This window comes from Tachyglossus aculeatus, chromosome 4, assembly GCF_015852505.1.
Source record: "Tachyglossus aculeatus isolate mTacAcu1 chromosome 4, mTacAcu1.pri, whole genome shotgun sequence".
In the NCBI taxonomy this organism is placed as follows: Eukaryota; Metazoa; Chordata; class Mammalia; order Monotremata; family Tachyglossidae; genus Tachyglossus; species Tachyglossus aculeatus.
Genome location: NC_052069.1, coordinates 52,333,815 through 52,354,935, shown reverse-complemented (window position 1 = coordinate 52,354,935; position 21,121 = coordinate 52,333,815). Strand labels below are relative to the sequence as shown.

The window sequence follows — 21,121 nt, the reverse complement described above, 5'->3', positions numbered from 1 at the left end:
TTTATTGAACTACAAATATTTGGCATTTCTTTGTTCAATCAAGTGGGATATTCTTGTTGAAATTAAGAATTGGCTGTTATTCCTAATAAGCACTAAAATGAATTGTATTGATTAGTTGCAAGGTACTACTTTGCCAAAATAAGACAAATGTAAAATGTGAAGACAGAGAAAACCTGAATTAGTAGCTGTATTTATGATGCTATTAGATGAATAGAGTTATAACAAAGTTAAGTTAGCTCTCCAACAATTCATCTTAGCTTTACAGAGGGAGAGAAAAAAGTCAAAGTTTGAAATTCCTATTTGCTCCATCACCTTTGATAATAATAGTAATAATAATGATGGTATTTGTTAAGTGCTTACTATGTGCAAATCACTGTTCTAAGCACTGGGGGATACAAGGTGATCAGGTTGTCCCACGTGGGGCTCACAGTCTTCATCCCCATTTGATAGATGAGGGAACTGAGGCACAGAGAAGTTAAGTGGCTTGCCCAAGGTCACACAGCTGACAAGTGGCAGAGCAGGGATTCGAACCCATGACCTCTGACTCCCAAGCCCGCGCTCTTTCCACTGAGCCACGCTGCTTCTCAAAGAAGGCAGTTACAATCCCATTGCTAAGTGGTATTAAGCAGTAGCAGAAAGTGCTTGAGGACTAGAAGAGTGAATTCAGAAAGATGTTACCTACTGCGTCACAGTTCAAATGATGTGGGTATTTTTCTCAGACTCATGTGATTCCTAACTTATTTAGGTGGTTATCCTAGACCTGTCAGCTGAATTGTGCATATAGCTATAATTCTGTTTATTCTGACGGTTTTGACACCTGTCTACATGTTTTGTTTTGTTGTCTGTCTCCCTGGTTTAGACTGTGAGCCCATTGTTGTCTCTATATGTTGCTGACCTGTGCTTTTTTATGATATCTGTTAAGTACTTACTATGTGTACAATACTTTATTAAGTGCTGGAGTAGATACAGGTTAGGTTGGACACAGATCCTGAGCCATATGGGACTCACAAACTAAATAGGAGGGAGAACACAGTCTTCTAGACTGGTTGGGTAGGGACCGTCTCTATATGTTGCCAACCTGTACTTCCCAAGCGTTTAGTACAGTGCTCTGCACACAGTAAGCGCCCAATAAATACGATTGAATGAACAAGACTGAGGCACCAAAAAGTTAAGTGACTTGGTCAAGGTCACACAGTAAGCAATTGGTGGAGCCGGGGTTAGAACCCTGGTTCTCTTGACTCCCAAGCCTCTTTCCATTAGACCATGCTACTTCTGCTGTTTCTCTATCATTCTAACCTGCCTTAATTTACATCTGTAAATTATTTATATCAATATCTGCCTCCCCCTGTAGACTGTGAACTCACTGTGAGCAGGAAAAGTGTCTCACACCTTCATTGTATTGCACTCTTTCAAAACGTAGTACAGTCCTTTGCCCACAATAAGCACTAAAATTGATCATTTCCAGGTACATTACATGTTGTTATTTGTTGTCTTACTAATTTTTAATGATGAATATAGGAAACTGATAATATTGCTAGATGCTGCTGCTTGATAACAAAGATCAGAAGACCATTTAAAATGAAGATATGCTACATTTTCTTCAGAAACACTTGAAAACTTCTCCAAGGAAGAAAAGAGTTCCAGGATTATTTTATTATTATTGCCTTTGCAAGATCATGTTAACAATCATATTAATCTTGTAGTCAAAAAATAAGCATTTACATTTTATCTTTTTTGTTTTATTTTAGATGGAACTTGCCAAGGAAGAAAAATGTGAATTTTTGCCTTTCCTCTCCCCACGGAAGGTTATAGTAAAAGGCGGGCGAATTGTTGCTATGCAGTTTGTTCGGACAGAGCAAGATGAAACTGGAAAATGGACTGAAGATGAAGATCAGATCGTCCAGCTGAAAGCAGATGTGGTCATCAGTGCCTTTGGTTCGATGTTAAGTGATCCTAAAGGTATAGTCCACTTGTAACTATAATGGGTACTTTAATTGCCTATTATTCTATCATCCAAATGTCCAGGAATACAGTCAATCAGTTAGTGGTATTTGCTGAGCATTTACTGTGTGCAGAGCACAGTATGAAGCATTTGGGAGAGTACAATATACTAAGTAGACACAATCTCTTCTAGGCACTTGGGCACTTGTTTTTATTTTTTTCCAAAATCTAGGCCAAATGATCAGCCTAAATCTGCATCCCAGACTTCTTTCATAAGCTTAGTCAACCATCTTCCGTCCTATACCTGTTATATTTGCTTTTCTTTTGCAGAAGACTGTTGCACTTGCCCCTATTTAACTCACCTCATTTCTTCAGAACCATTTTTGCAAATCAGTCAAAATCACTTTGAATTCTATTCTTGCCTGCCTAAGCATTAGCAATACTACTTGATTTAGAGTCATCTTCAAATCTGATGAACATATTCTAGGATGTGAATAAAAAAATAATATACTGAGTCTCAAGATGGATGGCTAGAGGGTAGTTGTTTCTTCAATTAAAAAGGCTCCTATTTGCATCAGTCCCAGAATCTCTTCCAGGCATGAAGAACTCTGTTGTGCTTCCCACTTTCATCTCCCCAACTCCCATAAATGGGACATCTCAGGGGCAAAGGGATGTGGGCAGAGGACAATCCCCGCAGTCTGTGACCCCTGGGAGATTCTAGGGGCAGCCAAGATTTAGGGATTGTATCAAGGATAGTATTTTGAGATGTAGGGTCTACAGTATACCTTGGTCTAACTGGATAGTTCTGTCTCAGAAAACCCCAGTGAGGCTGGTGTGATTCTTTTAAACACTTTTAAAACATAATATCTGTCTTCTGTGAAGTCTCTGAGATGGGAATAGGCCTGCCTGTGTTGAATCAATCAAACAATCAGCGGTATTTATTAAGCACTTACTGGGTTCCGAGAACTCTATTTAGTGCTTGGGAAAGAGTTGATAGGCACAGTTCCTGCCCATAAGGCTCTTACAGTCTACTCTTGCAAGTAGCACATAAGAGGCATTCAATAAATGCTATTGAATAAATTGTAGTTATTAAGTGAGGAAAATGCTCCAGGAGAAAAGTTCTAAGCATTGCAATATTACTATTAATAGCAATTGCTAATACCAATTGGCTGCTAGCCTTTTTATATTAGTGTTCTATTTTTAAATTGCCGAATGGATAGGAAGAGCTGAGTGTGTTTGTGTGTGTGTTTGGGGGGGAGGAAATGGCCATATTTTCAGGGTCTCAGTAGCACAGGAACTATTCATCTGTATTTTGAGTTCAATTTAATTGACTTCTTCATTAATTGTGTCCAACATTCAGAATTCACAAGTGGGAAATTTCAGATTCATTTGAGATAGTAATAATAATATCTTGGATTCATGTAATGCTCAACTCTGAAGAGCTCAATCCCTTTTCCATATACTATCACATTCATCCTGCATCAACAAGGGAGTGATCAGTTTGAACATTGAGTTAAGTTCTCACCATAGAAGTACCTGATTTAAAAGCCTATCATAATTTAGGGAGCAAGCAAACATTAACTGTCATTTGTACCCCACTGGCAGTCCTGACAGTTCTCAAAAAAATGAGCTTTAAAGTCATCCCTGTGTAGGAGAACTAAGCATCTTCCCTCCAGAACTCAGACTTCACTTGTTGAGCATATATAAATAGTCAGAATCAGTTTAGGTGCTGAATACGAACTATTTTACTGTCTTGTGGTTCAGTAAATGTTCAACTGAATTCACTGTATTTAGAAAGCATGCTATGAAAGGCTTTGGGGCATTGTAGGGAAACATGAAGCATGGATATTCATTTTCTTCCTTTTTTTAACATTGGCATGCCATTTTGTCAGTTTTTCCCTTGGGCAGCAAAATGTTGTGAAATATCTACATGTGTAATTTTTTTCCCCAAGTTTTCTGAATTTCTTTATCCATCTTGGACTTGCTCTAGACCTATTATTAGGATTTTCCTCCCAGTTCACTTGCAAGAAATATACATTCTGCATTATCCTTGCGCTTGAATTTGCACACTTTATTCACTCCATCCTCAGCCCCACAGAACTTAGGCACATATCCATAATTTATTTTTAATGTCTGTCTCCCCCTTGAGTTTGTAAACTCCTTGTGGGGAGGGAGCATACCTATCAAATCAGCTATAATGTACTCTCCCAAGTGCTTAGTAAGTATGCAATAAATATAATTGATTGACTGCTTGATTTCAGAGTTGGCCCTTAACACTTATGTTATCCATAAGTAGTTGGTATTCTGGCTTTAAAATCTCCCCCCAGGAAATGAAAACTTTTCTTCACAAAGGGTATGGTTTACATTTTTTTCTGGGAGAAAATGTTTAGGAACTCTCATTAAACCAGGTTACTGGATGAGCATTTCAGAAATCACAACTCTAAGCCAAGGAAGGTGGTGAGAGTAGTAGTTAAATCTTATATTTATTTTTCTCTGCAGATATTGTCATTGTTATTATGAATGAGAGAGAGGCAGGTATTGTCACTGCTGTTTTAGAAGTGGGGGAAACATGGTCTTAGAGTATTAAATGGAACTTCCCAGGGTCCACAGTCAGATGAAGAAATAATAGTGGAGCTCAGGTCCTTGGTTCTTAATCTGTTGTGTTTTTGGACTACGTAGTGCTGTCTCCTTTTTGGTATGAAACTCCAGTTTTGCTTTTGCTCCATAATGTTGTAGTATTCAATGTTTACTGTGTACAGAGTGCTGTTTTAAGCACTAGGAAAGAATACACAAATGGGGAATTATATACAGTCTCCTCCATTAGGGGACTCACAATCTAATAATAAAAATGATGGGCAGGACTGGTGCAGACATAGTCATTCATTTGATCATATGTACTAAACACTTGGGAGAGTACACTGTAACAATAGAGCAGTTGCATTCCCTGCCCACAATGAGTTTATAGTCCAGAGGCAGAGACAGACATTAATATAAATGAATAAATGAAAAAAATGTAAAGGTAACAAAGTCAAAACACAAAGATCTGTGGGGCAGTGGGCTAGAAGAGTAGAATTCCAGGCTCCTCGCTGATACGGTCACAACCACAGGCACAGTATAAACATATATATGTACAGGCATATGTAATCAAAAAATGGTATTTAATGAAAGTTTACTGTGTGCCTAGCACTGAATTAAACGCTTGGAAGAAATCAGTACAGTAGAGTTGGTTGACATGATCATTGCCCACAAGAAGCCATAGTTTCCTATCATCTCCATCCTCATCAGTGGTATTTATTGAGTGTCCACTGTGTGCAAAGCACTGTACTAAGTGCATTTGCAATACAACAGAGTTGGTAGCCACTTTTTCTGTCTACCAAGGGCTTACAGTCTAGAGTGGGAAACAGAAATTATGATAAATGTGTAATTTATCATATACAACTTATCAATATGCAAAATTAATCACATAAACTTTATAGCTCTGTATATGCATGCGACAGAGCTGAAGGTGGGCAAATGTACCCAGAGGTGACGGGACCAAATTCATAGTCCTAATGATGGTACATGATATCATTTTTGTGTTTTACCTTTGTGTGGGAACTATTTTCAACATTCAAATGGCTAGAACATAACGTTTTCTGAAGCTGGGTATTATTGTGAGATTTTTTTTTTTTTTGCTACCAGATACATTGCTTTTCTTTCTACAAAATGTCATGCAGAAGTAGATGATGGGAGGTAAATCCTTAAGGAAATGTCTTTTGTGCCAAACTCCCATCAAAAGTAATGGAAATATTACATAAGTTTTCTTTGGGGTTATTTAAAAGGTAGTGGAGCTCTTATCAGCCGGAATAGCTATTTGGAATCCAACACCACATCACTTACAATTGCCTTAGACCATACATATTAAACACAACAGGATGTTTCTATAATTATTTTTCTTTTCCCTAATAACTGCATGAGAACAGATTTGTTTCCCTAGCGAATGACTTTCTTCAGAGCCCCTGCTTATCTTTATTTGCCACATTTCACTAGTGGTTGATGTCATATCCATCCTTACAGAAAGACAGATGATAAACCACTACTTTGCCATCAAATCCAAGATTTCCTACACTCCTCACGTAAACTAGTAGAAAAAGGGGCACTCACATTTTTTTTTTTTTTAGAAGACGGAAGGTGGAAGATGAAAAGAAATCGTGGCTTTTTCATATACAACGTAGGCATGAAATACGAACTGAAATTCTTATGAGTTAATTCAGTTCAGATAAAGATTTTAAGGTTTTACAATCATGGGGAAGTTTGTGTGAGGTTTTTGTTTGTGCATATGTACATGCGCACGTGTGAAAGAATCCCAAGAATTTAAGTGCCAATAGAGAATTGTGACTACATTGAATTATAATCAAAGAAGGCATGTGTTATTGCAATATGTAACAAAGGTACTGATTATATGTTAGGCCCTGGTGCGCTCCATGGAATAGCTCATTATGAGCTCCAGAAAATATGATCTCCTGACAGTAAAGACACAGGTCCAGAGCTGCATCAGGCTTGATACGGTGTAATGTACTGTTCCTGAACTCCCAAGCTCCTGTCTAAAACCAATTCTGCCCTTAGGGAACCCCAAGCAGAAAGAGTTTGGGCAGAGAGGCAAATCCAACACCTCTAGATACCACTATTTCCTTCTGTCATCTATCATTCATTCATTCAATCATATTTATTGGGTACTTACTGTGTGCAGAGCACTGTACTAAGTGCATGGGAGAGTATAATACAACAATTAATAGACACACTCTCTTCCCACAACGAGCTTATAGTCTAGAAGGGGGAAGAGAGATGTTGATATAAATAAATAAATAAATAACAGATATGTACATAAGTGGGGCTTCTGTGGGACTGGGAGGAGGAAGAGCAAAGGGAGCAAGTCAGGGCGATGCAGAAGGGAGTGGAAGAGGAGGAAAGGGGGGCTTAGCCAGGGCACACCTCTTGGAGGAGATGTGCCCTTAATAAGGTTCTGAAGGAGCGGAGAGTAATTGTCTGTCACATTTGAGGCAGGAGGGCATTCCAGGCCAGAGGCAGGATGTGGATGAAGGGTCAGTGGTGAGGTATTTGAGATTAGTGCTAACATTTCATTGTGCCTCAGAGAAGCAAAGTATGTGGGCTGGATTGTAGTAGGAGAGTAGTGAGGTGAGATAGAAGGAGCAAGGTGATTGAGTGCTTTACAGTCAATGATGAGGAGGTTTTGTTTGATGCTGAGGTGGATGGGCAGCCACTAGAGGTTCTTTAGGAGTGGAAAAAGTTGTCTTTTTGTAAAAAAAAAAAAAATGATCTGGACAACAGACTGAAGTATGGACTGGAGTGGGGAGAGACAGGAGGCTGGAAGGAGATCAGTTGGTGGGATTGACGGAATTTAGTGACGGATTGAATATGTGGGTTGAATGACAGAGAGGAGTCAAGGATAAAGCCAAGGTTATGGTCTTGTGAGACTGGAAGGATAGCGGTATCACCTACAGTAATGGGAAAGTGATGGGAGGAGAGGGTTTGGGTGGGAAGATCAGGAGTTCCATTTTGCACATGTTAAGCTTGAGGTGATGGGAGGTCAGCCAGGTAGAGCTGTCTTGAAGGCAGGAGGAAATGTGAAATGAGAGAGAGAGAGAGAGGGAGGGAGGGAGGGAGGGAGGGGTCAGGGCTGGAAATGGCAAACTATGGGAGTGAATGAGTTCACAGGGAGTGGGGGTTAGATGGAGGATAGAAGTCTTTTTCAGGACAGAGACATGAGCATGTTTGAAAGCAGTGGAGGAGAAGCCATTTGAGTAGAAGATGGTTGTTAGGGAGGGAAGAAGATAAGGGACAAGTGTTTTGATAAGATGCAAAGGAATGGCATTGAATGTGCAGGTGGAAAGGGTGGATTTTGAAAGGAGGCAGGAGATCTCCTCTAAGATTCTGCTGGGAAAGATGGGAGAGTTGAATAGGGGGCAGGAGAGGGGAAGGATTGAGGAGGGGCAGGGGAGATTTTAGAGAGAATAAGCCTGATAGTGTCAATTTCCTAAGTAGAGGTGGCCAGGTCATTGAGGGCAAGGGATTGGGGAGGTGGTGGAACACAGGACCTGAGGAGGGTGTTAAATGTCTGGTGAGGCTATGGGCATGGGTGTCAATGAGGGTGGAGAAAAACTTTTCCCAGATTAAGTTAAAGCATGCAAGGATAAACTTGAAGTGGACGAAGCCACACTAATATTTTGATTCCTCCAGCAGTGCTCTGCAACTCATGAAAAAGAGCAAAGGAGGAAGACTGTGCAGGTGATCCAGGGCTGTGGGTCAGTGTGGGATGAGATCGATGAAGGGTTAGGGGAGAGAGTGAGTTGAGTTCAGTAGAGATGGTGGTGTTGAACCTGTACACATCTGGGACTTTATTTTAGTAGGCCTTAAAGTTGTCTAGCAAATGCTTCTTCAACTGGAAAGCTTCACCAAGATTTGTCCATCTTGGTGAATAATAATAATAATGGCATTTATTTAGCACTTACTATGTGCAAAGCACTGTTCTAAGCACTGGGGAGTTTACAAGGTGATCAGGTTGTCCCATGAGGGGCTCACAGTCTTAGTCCCCATTTTACAGATGAGGGAACTGAGGCCCAGAGAAGTTAAGTGACTTGCCCAAAGATACACAACTGACAATTGATAGAGCAGAGATTTGAACCCATGACCTCTGACTCCAAAGCCCGTGCTCTTTCCACTGAGCCACTCTGCTTCATAATAATAATAATGACATCTGTTAAGCGCTTACTATGTGCAAAACACTGTTCTAAGCACTGGGGAGTTTACAAGGTGATCAGGTTGTCCCACCTAGGGCTCACAGTCTTAATCCCCATTTTACAGATGAGGCAACTGAGGCACAGAGAAGTTGTGACTTTCCCAAAGTCACACAGATGACAAGTGGGGGAGCCGGGATTAGGACCCATGACCTCTGGCTTCCAAGCCTGTGCTCTTTCCACTGAGCCATGCTGCTTCTACATCAGGACTCACCCATAGTGGGCTGGAATTTCTGTTCCCTTCTTTGAGCAGTCGAAAGTTAGAAACACAGAGGCAGGAGATTTAGGACCACTCATGGAAGTCCAACATAGGCTGTCCATCCCCTCACCCCCTCCTACCTCACCTCCCTTCTCTCCTTCTACAGTCCAGCCTGCACCCTCCACTCCTCTGCCACCGCTAACCTCCTCACTGGGCCTCGTTCTCGCCTGTTCCATCGTCGACCCCCGGCCCACGTCTTCCCCCTGACCTGGAATGCCCTCCCTCCCCACACCCGCCAAGCTAGCTCTCTTCCTCCCTTCAAAGCCCTACTGAGAGCTCACCTCCTCCAGGAGGCCTTCCCAGACTGAGCCCCCATTTTCCTCTCCTCCTCCCCATCCCCCCTGCCCTACCTCCTTTCCCTCCCCAATGCATCTGTATATATGTTTGTACAGATTTATTACTCTATTTATTTTACTTGTACATATTTACTATTCTATTCATTTTGTTAATGTGCATCTAGCTTTATTTCTATTTATTCTGATGACTTGACACCTGTCCACATGTTTTGTTTTGTTGTCTGTCTCCCCCTTCTAGACTGTGAGCCCGTTGTTGGGTAGGGACCGTCTCTATATGTTGCCAACTTGTGCTTCCCAAGCGCTTAGTACAGTGCTCTGCACACAGTAAGCGCTGAATAAATAAGATGGATTGAATGAATGAAAATCAAGGAAGCAAACGTTTGGTTTCATTTTTGGGCCTGCTCTTTACCTCCAAAATTGAGGGGTGTCTTGTGCTCCCTTCCATTTAGCCCTGTGGTTTTTCTTCTCTGGCAACTCCTCTGCTCTTCTTCTGCTCAACTGTCTTAGTTTGGCATGGAGAAATAGCACTGTCCTCAGGGTTTCTTACCGAGGTTCGCAGGAAAGGACATTTTTAGGCCGAGAGTAACTCAAGGACTGGGCACTCCATGACAGAAGCGAACTATCCCCTATAAATATGCCTGAGCTACTATGATTTTCTAAAGCGGGATTTGGGTTTTAAGACATTCTCTGCTTTATTGTACATGCATTTTTAGATGGTCCTTTGTGTTGGGTTGCTTTATATCTTTTAAATACAGGGTTTAGGGACAGTCTTCTAGACTGTGAGCCCACTGTTGGGTAGGGACCGTCTCTATATCATCGTCATCATCAATCATATTTATTGAGCGCTTACTATGTGCAGAGCACTGTACTAAGTGCTTGGGAAGTACAAATTGGCAACATATAGAGACAGTCCCTACCCAACAGTGGGCTCACAGTCTGAAAGGGGGAGACAGAGAACAAAACCAAACATACTAACAAAATAAAATAAATAGAATAGATATGTACAAGTAAAATAACATTAATAATAATATTAATACTACCACTAATAATGATAATAATGTGAGCCCACTTTCTAGACTGTGAGCCCACTGTTGGGTAGGGACCGTCTCTATATGTTGCTAACTTGTACTTCCCAAGCACTTAGTACAGTGTTCTGCACACAGTAAGTGCTCAATAAATATGATTGATTGATTGATAGCTAAGAAGGTAAAGTTAAAATATTTCTGGTCGCATTCTGGTGTTTCTGGTTACAGGTGAGCCAGGTTTTGTGGTTTTGAAATAATGTCTTCTCACCACACAGCAATCATATTCCCTATATTCATGCATTCAATCATATTTATTGAGCACTTACTGTGTGCAAAGCACTGTACTAAGGGCTTGGGAATATACAAGTCAACAATAAACAGGGACATTTCCTGCCCACAGGGAGCTTGCAGTCTAGAATGAGGGGAGACAGACATCAATAAAAATAGATAAAATTACAGATATATACATAAGTACTTTGGGGTGGGGAGGGGGGAAGAGCAAAGGGAGTAAGTCAAGGCAATGCAGAAGGGAGTGGAAGATGAGGAAAGGTGGGGCTTAGTCTGGGAAGGCTCTTGGAGGCGAGGTGCCTTCAATAAGACTTTGAAGTGGGGGAGAGTGGTTGCCTGTTGGATAAGAGGAGGGAGCGCGTACCAAGCCAGAGGCAAGAACTGGGCTAAGGATCGGCAGCAAGACAGGCGAGATCGAGGCACAGTTAGAAGGTTAGCACTAGAGGAGAGAAGTGTGTGGGCTGGGTTTTGAAGGAGAGAAACGAGGTGAGAGCGGGCAAGGAGATGAAGTGATTTAAAGCCAATGGAGAATTTTTGTTTGATAAAGAGGTGGATGAGCAACCATTGTAGTTTTTTGAAGAGCCAGATAACCTGTATATATGTATATATGTTTGTACATATTTTTTACTCTATTTATTTATTTATTTTATTTGTACATATCTATTCTATTTATTTTATTTTGTTAGTATGTTTGGTTTTGTTCTCTGTCTCCCCCTTTTAGACTGTGAGCCCACTGTTGGGTAGGGACTGTCTCTATATGTTGCCAATTTGTACAGTGCTCTGCACATAGTAAGAGCTCAATAAATACGATTGATGATGATGATGATGTTCAGAACGGTTTTGTAGAAAAGTGATCCAGGCATCAGAGTGAAGTATGGACCGGAGTGGAGAAAGTCAGCACACAGTGGATATCATTTTGGTCCCAATCAGTTGATGATATTTATTGAATACTTACTTTGCGTAGAACACTGTACTAAGTATGCACTTTGTGTAGAGCACTGAACTAGGTACTTGGGGAAGTACAAATACAATAGAGTTGGTAGAGATGTCTATCCTACCTACCCTTAAGGAGATTACAATCTCCTCTGAAGTACCTCAGTTCTTAGAATAAGGGGCAGGTTTTCCAACTCAGTTTTTGGCCCATTTCCTTTATCTTTTAATTGGTACAACAGATCCTCACATATTCTCAATATAATAAGGTGGATCATTGCTCATCTGTAGAAAGAAACATCAGAATGTGACCAGAAATATTTTAACTTTACCTTCTTAGCTATCAATCAATCATTCGTATTTATTGAGCGCTTACTGTGTGCAGAGCACTGTACTAAGTGCTTGGGAAGTACAGGTTGGCAACATATAGAGACAGTCCCTACCCAACAGTGGGTTCACAGTCTAGAAGACTGTGCTATCAGTAAAATGATCAAAATCCCTACAGTATCTCAGACCGCTATAGACCAACCATGTACAGTCCAGTCACAGTTCAGAGATTAAGGATCTGCTTTTTATAGTCTTTCCCACATTGAGTGGGAAGAGGGTGACGTGATTTACATTGAAGAAACTTCATTTTGTGGACTTGCTGCAAGTTATTGGTATTTCTGGCAGCTAGAACACATCTTTGTAATAGAAAAAGGAACCAAGATATCAGCTTTAGCACCGCTGCTTCACATCCACAAAAATAGTATAAGGCATAAACTCCAAAGCAACTAATACTAGCATTAGATGAACCAATTTATAGGCAGGTAATCTGGGAGGCCACCCAAATATAAGAGATCTACAGGAAGAGTCATTAGATGTAATGTCAATTTTGCATAGATAATGGTGTAACCTTTTAGCACAGATAGAGCTAGATCCCTAGTTTCTTAGCAAAAGTTGACTTTTTGCCAAATAGAATGTGAAAGATACCCCTTTGTAAATTAAGTACTGAAACTATAAGTACAAAATTCAATATCTTTAATTATTGGTACATATTTATTGCTTTTTGATCTTTTTATGTGTTTTGTAGTCACCATATATATCTGAGTGTTTACTATGTGTCAAGCACTGTTCTAAGTACTGGGGTACATACAAGTTAATCAGTTTGGTTGTAGTTCCTATCCCACATGTCACTCACCAGTTAGGTGATGGATATATATTGTTTAGGTCATTGTTTTGGATCTTTGGAATGCCCTAATACATTTTACACTTTTCCACAGAAACAACATATCTGTAGTGCTCTTTCACTTGAGTCTATTTTTAGGGAACCATGAAATACTAATAAATTACTTTTGAACAGCATTTTTTAATTTTTTCCAAGGTACTTTTGCCTCAAATATCTCATTTTCATCCTCACAATGTCCCCGTGAAGCAGGTGGTATTATTCCTATTTTATAAATGAGGAAGCTGAGGGCCAGAGAGGTTAAGGTGCTTGTCCAAGGTCACACAGCATGCCAATACCAGAGCTGAGATTAGAATCTAGAGCTCTGGACTCCCAGTCTCTTGGCCTTTTCTATTAGACGATGTTGCATCTCCAAATTTCTAGCCACAGGGCTTCCCATAGTATCTCACATGCCTTGTAAAATATTCAAGGAATACCGTTGGTGGTGTTGTCCCTTTTATCCAATCCCAGTGTTCTTCCCTCCTTTCTCTTCTGTAGAGTTAATTTTAGCATCAATAAATCTTCTTGGCATTCTTTCTTCCACCAAGTCTCAGAGTTGCTAATAATATTAAATTGCCAGAAGCTGCTAAGCATCACAATTCAGCCATTTAATTTTTTTAGGTATCTTTGTCATATGTGCAGAAATATGTGGATATTTGATACTGTTGATTTCCACAAAAAGGCCTAAAGAAATATTTTAATAGATGCCCTGATTATGTGATAAATTCTAATGTGGGTTAATTTAAGAAAAAATAGTTACTGATCATATGAGAGTAATCTATTTACTTACATGCTAAAATGCTTGCATGAATTACTACTGTTTATTTTAAGTTTATATTGAAACACTTACTGCCAGTTCACAATGAAAAAATCTGCAAGATGGATATCAAAGATAACATTAATGAGCTGCTAAAGCTAAAATTATGGGAACTTATGAAATTGGTTAAACATAAAAACCATTAAACTGTTTATTGAAGCTTCACAGATATACTGCAGCTAATGAGCATTTCTGCTATTTAAATAAGCCCAAATTGAACACACATTACATGGATACATAATTAGTCATGGCAAACACACACATAGATTCACTTTAAAAGCTTTATTTAGAGAATCTTTTCCATTTGATTTGTTTTGTTAATTAAAATATATTTTCAATATTTTCTTATATTTAGGTTTTTTTTTTGCCAACAGTATAATTTGCATTTGTTTTTGTTTGTGTTGTAAATACCATAATTGAGCACTATATAGTCTACATTTTACACCACTGATTTGTGTATTCATATAGCTGGATGATATCATTCAGTACTTTCCCCATTGAGAGTTCTTTAAATAACTCTGCTAGCAGTTCACTGGGTCAATAATTCCACTGACTACTGAGATACAAACAGCTCTAGAAGAGGGACAAGATAAGTCAGAAGGCTAACCCACTTTTTCACGGGAGTTCTGGGAACAATTTCACTAAATTTGTTCCTAAAGAGAAAATATTACTTCCCTGTTTCACTAGATGATACAGTCACATTTTTAACAGTGTTATTCCCATTGAAAGTACTGAACATAGTCAGCATCCAAGATAATCAGGTTGGACACAGCCTCTGTCTTGCATAGGGCACAGTCTACATCGGAAGGAGATTTAATCCCCATTTTACAGATGAGGTAACTGAGGCATAGAGAAGCTAAGTGACCTGCCCAACATTACAAAACAGACAAGTGCTAGATGCAAGATTAGAACCCAGGTCCTCTGACTTCCAAGCCCATGCTCTGTCCACTAGATCACACTGATTCACCTCATCATCATCATTCACTTAGTTCAATAGTATTTATTTGAGTGCTTACTGTGTGCAGAGCACTATATTGAGCACTTGGGAGAATGCAGTGTAATAACGAACACATTCCCTGCCCACAATGAGCTTGCAGTCTAGATTTTTATAGTCATCATAATCAATAACGTCTCAATATCTGCAAAAATAGAATTAACATTAATAATAATATTAATACTACCACTAATAATGATAATAATGTGAGCCCACTTTCTAGACTGTGAGCCCACTGTTGGGTAGGGACCGTCTCTATATGTTGCCAACTTGTACTTCCCAAGCGCTTAGTACAGTGCTCTGCACACAGTAAGCGCTCAATAAATACAATTGAATGAATGAATGAATAATGGTGGTAAGCACTTAATAAATGCCATCATTATTACTATTATTATTATTTGTTAAGCACTTACTATGAGCCACGCACTGTAATAAGTGTTGAGGTAGATACAAGCTAATCGGGTTGGACACAGTCCCTGTCCCAGCGGGCTCACAGTCTCAATTCCCATTTTACAAATAAGGAAACTGAGCCTCAGAAAAGTAAAGTGATTTGTCCAAAGCCACACAGCAGACATTATTCTTCAAAGATATATCATGAAATCTCTATTAATCAACAATATGATTTTACATTTCATCAATGCATTTTGCATTTCAGCATTTCAACATGATTTTGCTGAAGCAGTCAACTGTCCTGGAATTGGATTATTAGTACAGGGTACATAATGGGGGAATAATAAGAAAACACATCTATCTTTTAGAACTGAAATTAGCATGTAGCATGTAGGAGTTACCCTATCCATCCTTTGGGTAATCTGTGAGTAGGTGGGAACAATTTTGAGCTCAAAGTTTAGATTTAGTATAATTTCTTGCATATTGTAAAAGCAAGACGATAATAATTTAGATGGCCAGTGTCACATAAAACTTAAGGCCATCAATACAGAAAATGTTATTGTTAGAAATTATTTAAGCAACCTTGAATTTTAGCATTTTCTATAGAGCACATAACTAAATTCTGGGAAGCAGCATGGCCTAATGGAGTGTCTGCCTGGGAGTCAGAAGACCTGGGTTTTTATCCCAGCTCCTCCATTTGTCTGCTGTGTGACCCTGGGCAAGTCACTTAACCTCTCTTTGCCTTAGTCACCTCATCTGTAAAATGGGATTAAGACTGGGGGCCTTTGTGGGATAGGGACTGTGTCCAACCCAGTTATACTGTGACTTCCCAATTGCTTAGTTCAATGCCTGGCACAGAGTAAGCACTATACAAATTTAATTAAAAAAAGCGCTTGGAAAAATATAATTGATATGTGGAACATGATCACTGCCTTAGAAGTTTACATTCTAATGCGGGGGGCAGACAATAAAAAATATTACAGATAGGATGAAAAAGGGGATCATTCCTTAGTATGAGTTAAACCTATTTTTCTTATTGTCTTGTAAATATTAAGTAAGTATTGGGGAAGCAGCGTGGCTCAGTGGAAAGAGCCCGGGCTTTGGAGTCAGAGGTCATGGGTTCAAATCCCTGCTCCGCCACTTGTCAGCTGTGTGACTTTGGGCAAGTCACTTCACTTCTCTGGAAAATGGGGATGAAGACTGTGAGCCCCTCGTGGGACAACCGGATTACCTTGTATCTGCCCCAGTGCTTAGAACAGTGCTTTGCACATAGTAAGTGTGTAACAAATACCAACATTATTATGAATATCACAGAAAAGTCAAAATGATTCTTCATTATGAAACTGATGCATTATCTTTACTTTGAATGAAGAATGAATTCATGCTTATACAGCAATCTTCGACATCCTTCTATACATACTGAGAAATATCCTTGTCATATGGTAGCTAGTTTCTCTTTTACATATATGACAGCACAGCTACATCAGTTTAATTGACCTTGGCAATCTGCATCTGCTAGTGGTGCATCCCTGGAGGACGCTTTCTGTAATTTTAAACTGTAGTTTATAGAAAAACTTAGGTGTCACATTACAATTAAGCCTATATAAAAAGATCATTTCATGCATAACAATAAGATTGACTAAAGATCCTCCATTTTGAGACTCTCTCCATGCGGGGGCAGGGGGAGGAACTACCTCAAAGTGTCTTTGTTTTTTAACTCAAGCTTTATTTCAACCAAGTGGTAAATTAAACCCAAAATAGAAACCAAATTAAAAAATGTAGTTCATGTATTAAGGAAATATTTTAAAGACAAATAAATCTGGCCCTTGTTCTATTTGCTATTTTTCTTCCCTTTTCCAGATAGAATGAACCATGACAACTGTAACATGTTCATCTACTTACTTTCACTGTTTTTTTTCCTGTCCAACTCCTAAGCCATTGTCGTTTTTCTGTAGTTTCTTAAAAAGGAAAAAAAAACCCACCTGAATTCCCTGAACGATTTCATTTCACTTAGCATTTCTTAAGAAAGGGAAACAAATGGTATTTGTGCATTTCATTTGTTTAGGCTTTCGATCCTTCCATATAGGTTAATAGTGCCAATGCTGTAGATATTGCGTATTTGGATTTGATTTGATTTTTGCACCCTGAAATATCTATTGGCTCTTTCCAAACATTTTCTCCAGAGGCAGATGTCCAAACCAAAGTAATATCAGATCTTGTACAAGCTTAAGCTCTTCAGTTTGACTGCGAACACGGAAATGAAGCTTTTTTGGCCTTCAATTTTTTTTTCTTCTCCTTGGAAAATATGAATGTGAGAGACTTAAAGTATTCTAAGCAGAGCCGATGTAAAATTCAGTAGGAGCTGTCCGAAGGTATTGGAGGTCATTACCTTTGTGAAGAAAAAAAATCACTTTCAACCTTGACTATGAATATTGGAGTTGAATGATTGCCACAAATACAGATTTCCAAAAATGTTATAATTGTTGATATTCTGACCTCAACTCCAGAGGGAGGAGATGAGGAAAGAGGATGTTTAAAAAATGGCAAATTGTGTATACTCTGTGTCTGTGTAGGAATAATAGCAATGGAATATGTGTTCAGTAAAAAGCAAGGTGCCCAGGGCTTTTGAATTTCAGCCAAGTTCCTTTGAATGTGGGTACAAATATAAAAATTATAATACAGTTGTACAGTTATACAGTTGAACTATATTCTTCAACCTTACGGTAGCTACTAGCTACCAACCAAAGTATTTAGTACTCTTAGTATTTATGTTTTTTAATCCTATCCTCATCATCCATACAAATATGGATATTTATTTATATTCAGTTATTTATTCAACTGTCATCGTTACATGCTGGCATTATAAAATTTGCCCTTGCTCATTCTTCTGCTCCTTCTATTTGCAAATGGTTTTTGTTTGCCTCCCTGTTAGCTTTTGTCTCCTTGAGGAGAGGGAAAGTAGATGTCTCTGTTGTACTCTCCAAGTACAGTGCTTCACATTCAGGAGTTCAAATATAGGAATGGATATGGTCCCATTTTTAATTTCATAATAATCTAGTAAAGAAATTAGGAGAATGTCTTACTCTTGCATGTTTCTTTATGGGTAAAGGTGTGCCCTCACTATTTCTCAGACCTGTTGTGAGATGAAATTTGGAGAATGCACATGAAACACATAGAGTTCTTGGGTGTGTTTATAGAAATTCTCAGGAGGAGTTCTGATTATTAGATTCCATTCTTCCCTATGGATCTGAAAACTTGTGTTTCATGGAAGACAAAGAGGAGAACCTCACCCTTGCAAGTGTTTTTTATGCTCAGGCCATGGATAGAAGGGAAAAATGTGCTAGTTCCCCTTTCCCACTCAACACCCACAACCTCAACCCCCCAGAGTTTTGCTCTTAGCTATTTGAGGGTGGCTGGCAGTAGAACTTCACCAACGTACTCCCAATGCATAGTTGGAAGTAGTAATAAAAAACGCTTGGGAGAATGAGGCTATTGGGTTCCTCCCCCTGAGCATGGCCTCACTGCCATGCAGGTATTGGTTGTCCTTGAAATACAGAATACAGGAACCAAAGCCAAGAATTGAGCCAAGAACTGGGTTTTCCATTACTGAATCAATCAATGATATTTATTGAGTGCTTACTACTTATTTTTTATAAATAAACAACTGTTCATTCATTCATTCAGTTGTATTTATTGGGAACTTACTGTGTGCAGAGCACTGTACTAAGTACTTGGAAAGTACAATCCAGCAATAAAGAGAGATATCCGTGCCCACAGTGGGCTCAGAGTCTAGAGGTGAGGACAGACATCAGTACAAATAAATAGACATCAAAATAAGTGCTGTGGGGTAGGGAGAGGGGGAGAAGAGCAAAGGGAGCACATCAAGGTGATGTGGAAGGGAAGGGGAGATGAGGAAAAGGGGGCTTAGTCTGGGAAGGCCTCTTGGAGGAGATGTGCCTTCAGTAGGGATTTGACAGTGGGAAGAGTGATTGTTTGGTGGATTTGAGGAGGGAGGAGGTTTCAGGCCAGAGATAGGAAGTGGGCCAGGGATCGGTGGTGAGACAGGGGACCTGAGGCACGGTGAGAAGGTTAGCACCAGAGGAGAGGAGTGTGCTGCTGGGATGTAGGAGAGAAGGGAGGTGAGTTGGGAAGGAGCAAGGTCATGGAGAGCTTTAAAACAAATAGTGTGGAATTTTTGTTTGTAGGGAGGTTGATAGGCAACCACTGGAGGTTTTTGTGGAGAGGGGTGACATGGCCTGAACGTTTCTGGAGAAAGATAACCTGGGCAGTGGAGTGAAGTATTGACTGAAGTGGAGAGAGTCAGGAGGTTGGGAGGTCAGCAAGGAGGCTGATGCAGTAATCTGGTCAGGATAGGATGAGTGTACTAATGTTTATTCATTCATTCAATCGTATTTATTGAGCGCTTACTGTGTGCAGAGCACTATACTGAACGCTTGGGAAGTACAAGTTGGCAACATCTAGAGACGGTCCCTACCCAACAGTGGGCTCACAGTCTAGAAGGGGGAGACAGAGAACAAAACAAAACATATTAACAAAATAAAAAAGTAGAATCAATATGTACAAGTAAAATAGAGTAATAAATACGTACAAACATATATACATATATATATACAGGTGCTGTGGGGAAGGGAAGGAGGTAAGGCGGGGGGGATGGAGAGGGGGAGGAGGGGGAGAGGAAGGAGGGGCCTCAGTCTGGGAAGGCTGTATTGTTATATTGTACTCTCTTAAGCATTTAGTACAGTAAGTGCTCAATGAATAGAGCTCAATCATAATAAATCAAGACTTCTAATATTAATCATATTATTATTAATACTACTATTATTACTGTATAATGAATAGTAGATGAACAGTAAGTGCATGCACAGTAAGCACTCAATAAATATGATTGATTTGAATTGAAATTGTGCAAAGCACTGTAATAATAATAATAAAAATAGCAATGATGGCATTTATTAAGTGCTTACTATATGAAAAGCACTGTTCTAAGTGCTGGGGAGGTTACAAGGTGATCAGGTTGTCCCATGGGGGGCTCACAGTCTTCATCTTCATTTTACAGATGAGGAAACTGAGGCCCAGAGAAGTGAAGTGACTTGCCCAAAGTCACACAGCTGACAATTGGCAGAGCTGGGATTTGAACACAGAACCTCTGACTCCAAAGCCCGGGTTTTTTCCACTGAGCCATGCTGCTTCTTGTACTAAACACTGGGAAGAGTACAATACATTTCCTGTTCATAACCCTTGCAGACTTTATTAGAATAAATGGGATGAATATGTGGAAATGGGGTGTATGTGTACCCTAACACACACTAAGCACTTAAACCGTAATGAATTCAAGACATTATCTTTTTCCTTTTAATAGGATTTATATGACTTTGTGAACAACATTAGGGTAAAATTTGACTAATTCTTCTACTTTTTTAGAATACTTGCGTGAGATAAATATTTTTAAAGTTTTAAATTGATGCACTAAGATTTATCACAGTGGTAACATTTATAATTATGTTTTTGCACAGAATGAAATGTCGTTGCCCAAATATGCTGTCAGAATGATCCTAAATTAAATGGGCCTTGAAGTGAATAGAAATGACTTAGCTTGACAGAAATGTTTTGTTGGCATTTGAATTCAGCAGAAATGTTATAAAATAATGGTTTCTCTAATTAAAGCCCCACCATTCAAATAAACACTGAGTCACCTGGCCCACTATAAAATGCTAGTTTTCCATCACTAGGAGAAATAGTGCCATGCATCCTGAGGATGCTCGATATACTATTGCTTAGTAGTAATAGTTGTCCTAATAGTAGTAAGTAATAGTAGTAAGTCTTGTCTTGTATTATGCTGACAAGTCGTTTCTGACCCATAGTGACTCCATGTACACATCTCTCCCAGAACATCCGACTCTCGATCCCCTGTTGCTCTCGTAGTGTATCCATAGAATTTTCTTGGTAAAAATACGGAAGCGGGTTACCATTGCTCCTTCTGAACAGTAAACCTGAGTCTCCGCCCTTGACTCTCTCCCATGCTGCTGCTGCCCAGCATGGGTGAGTTTTGACTTGTAGCAGATTGCCTTCCACTTGCTAATAATAATAATAGTAATAATAATAATGGCATTTATTAAGCACTTACTATGTGCAAAGCACTGTTCTAAGCTCTGGGGAGGTTAC

At 39.5% G+C, this 21,121-nt stretch overlaps 1 protein-coding gene across 1 annotated transcript in view; it reads left to right on the top strand.

The window, feature by feature from the left end:
- DPYD (dihydropyrimidine dehydrogenase) overlaps positions 1 to 21,121 on the top strand; it is an 884,509-nt gene that overhangs the window by 433,408 nt on the left and 429,980 nt on the right. The window contains exon 11 of the mRNA XM_038745292.1: positions 1,749 to 1,959. Coding sequence (XP_038601220.1) covers positions 1,749 to 1,959 — 211 coding nt within the window. The remainder of the gene's footprint in view (positions 1 to 1,748; positions 1,960 to 21,121) is intronic.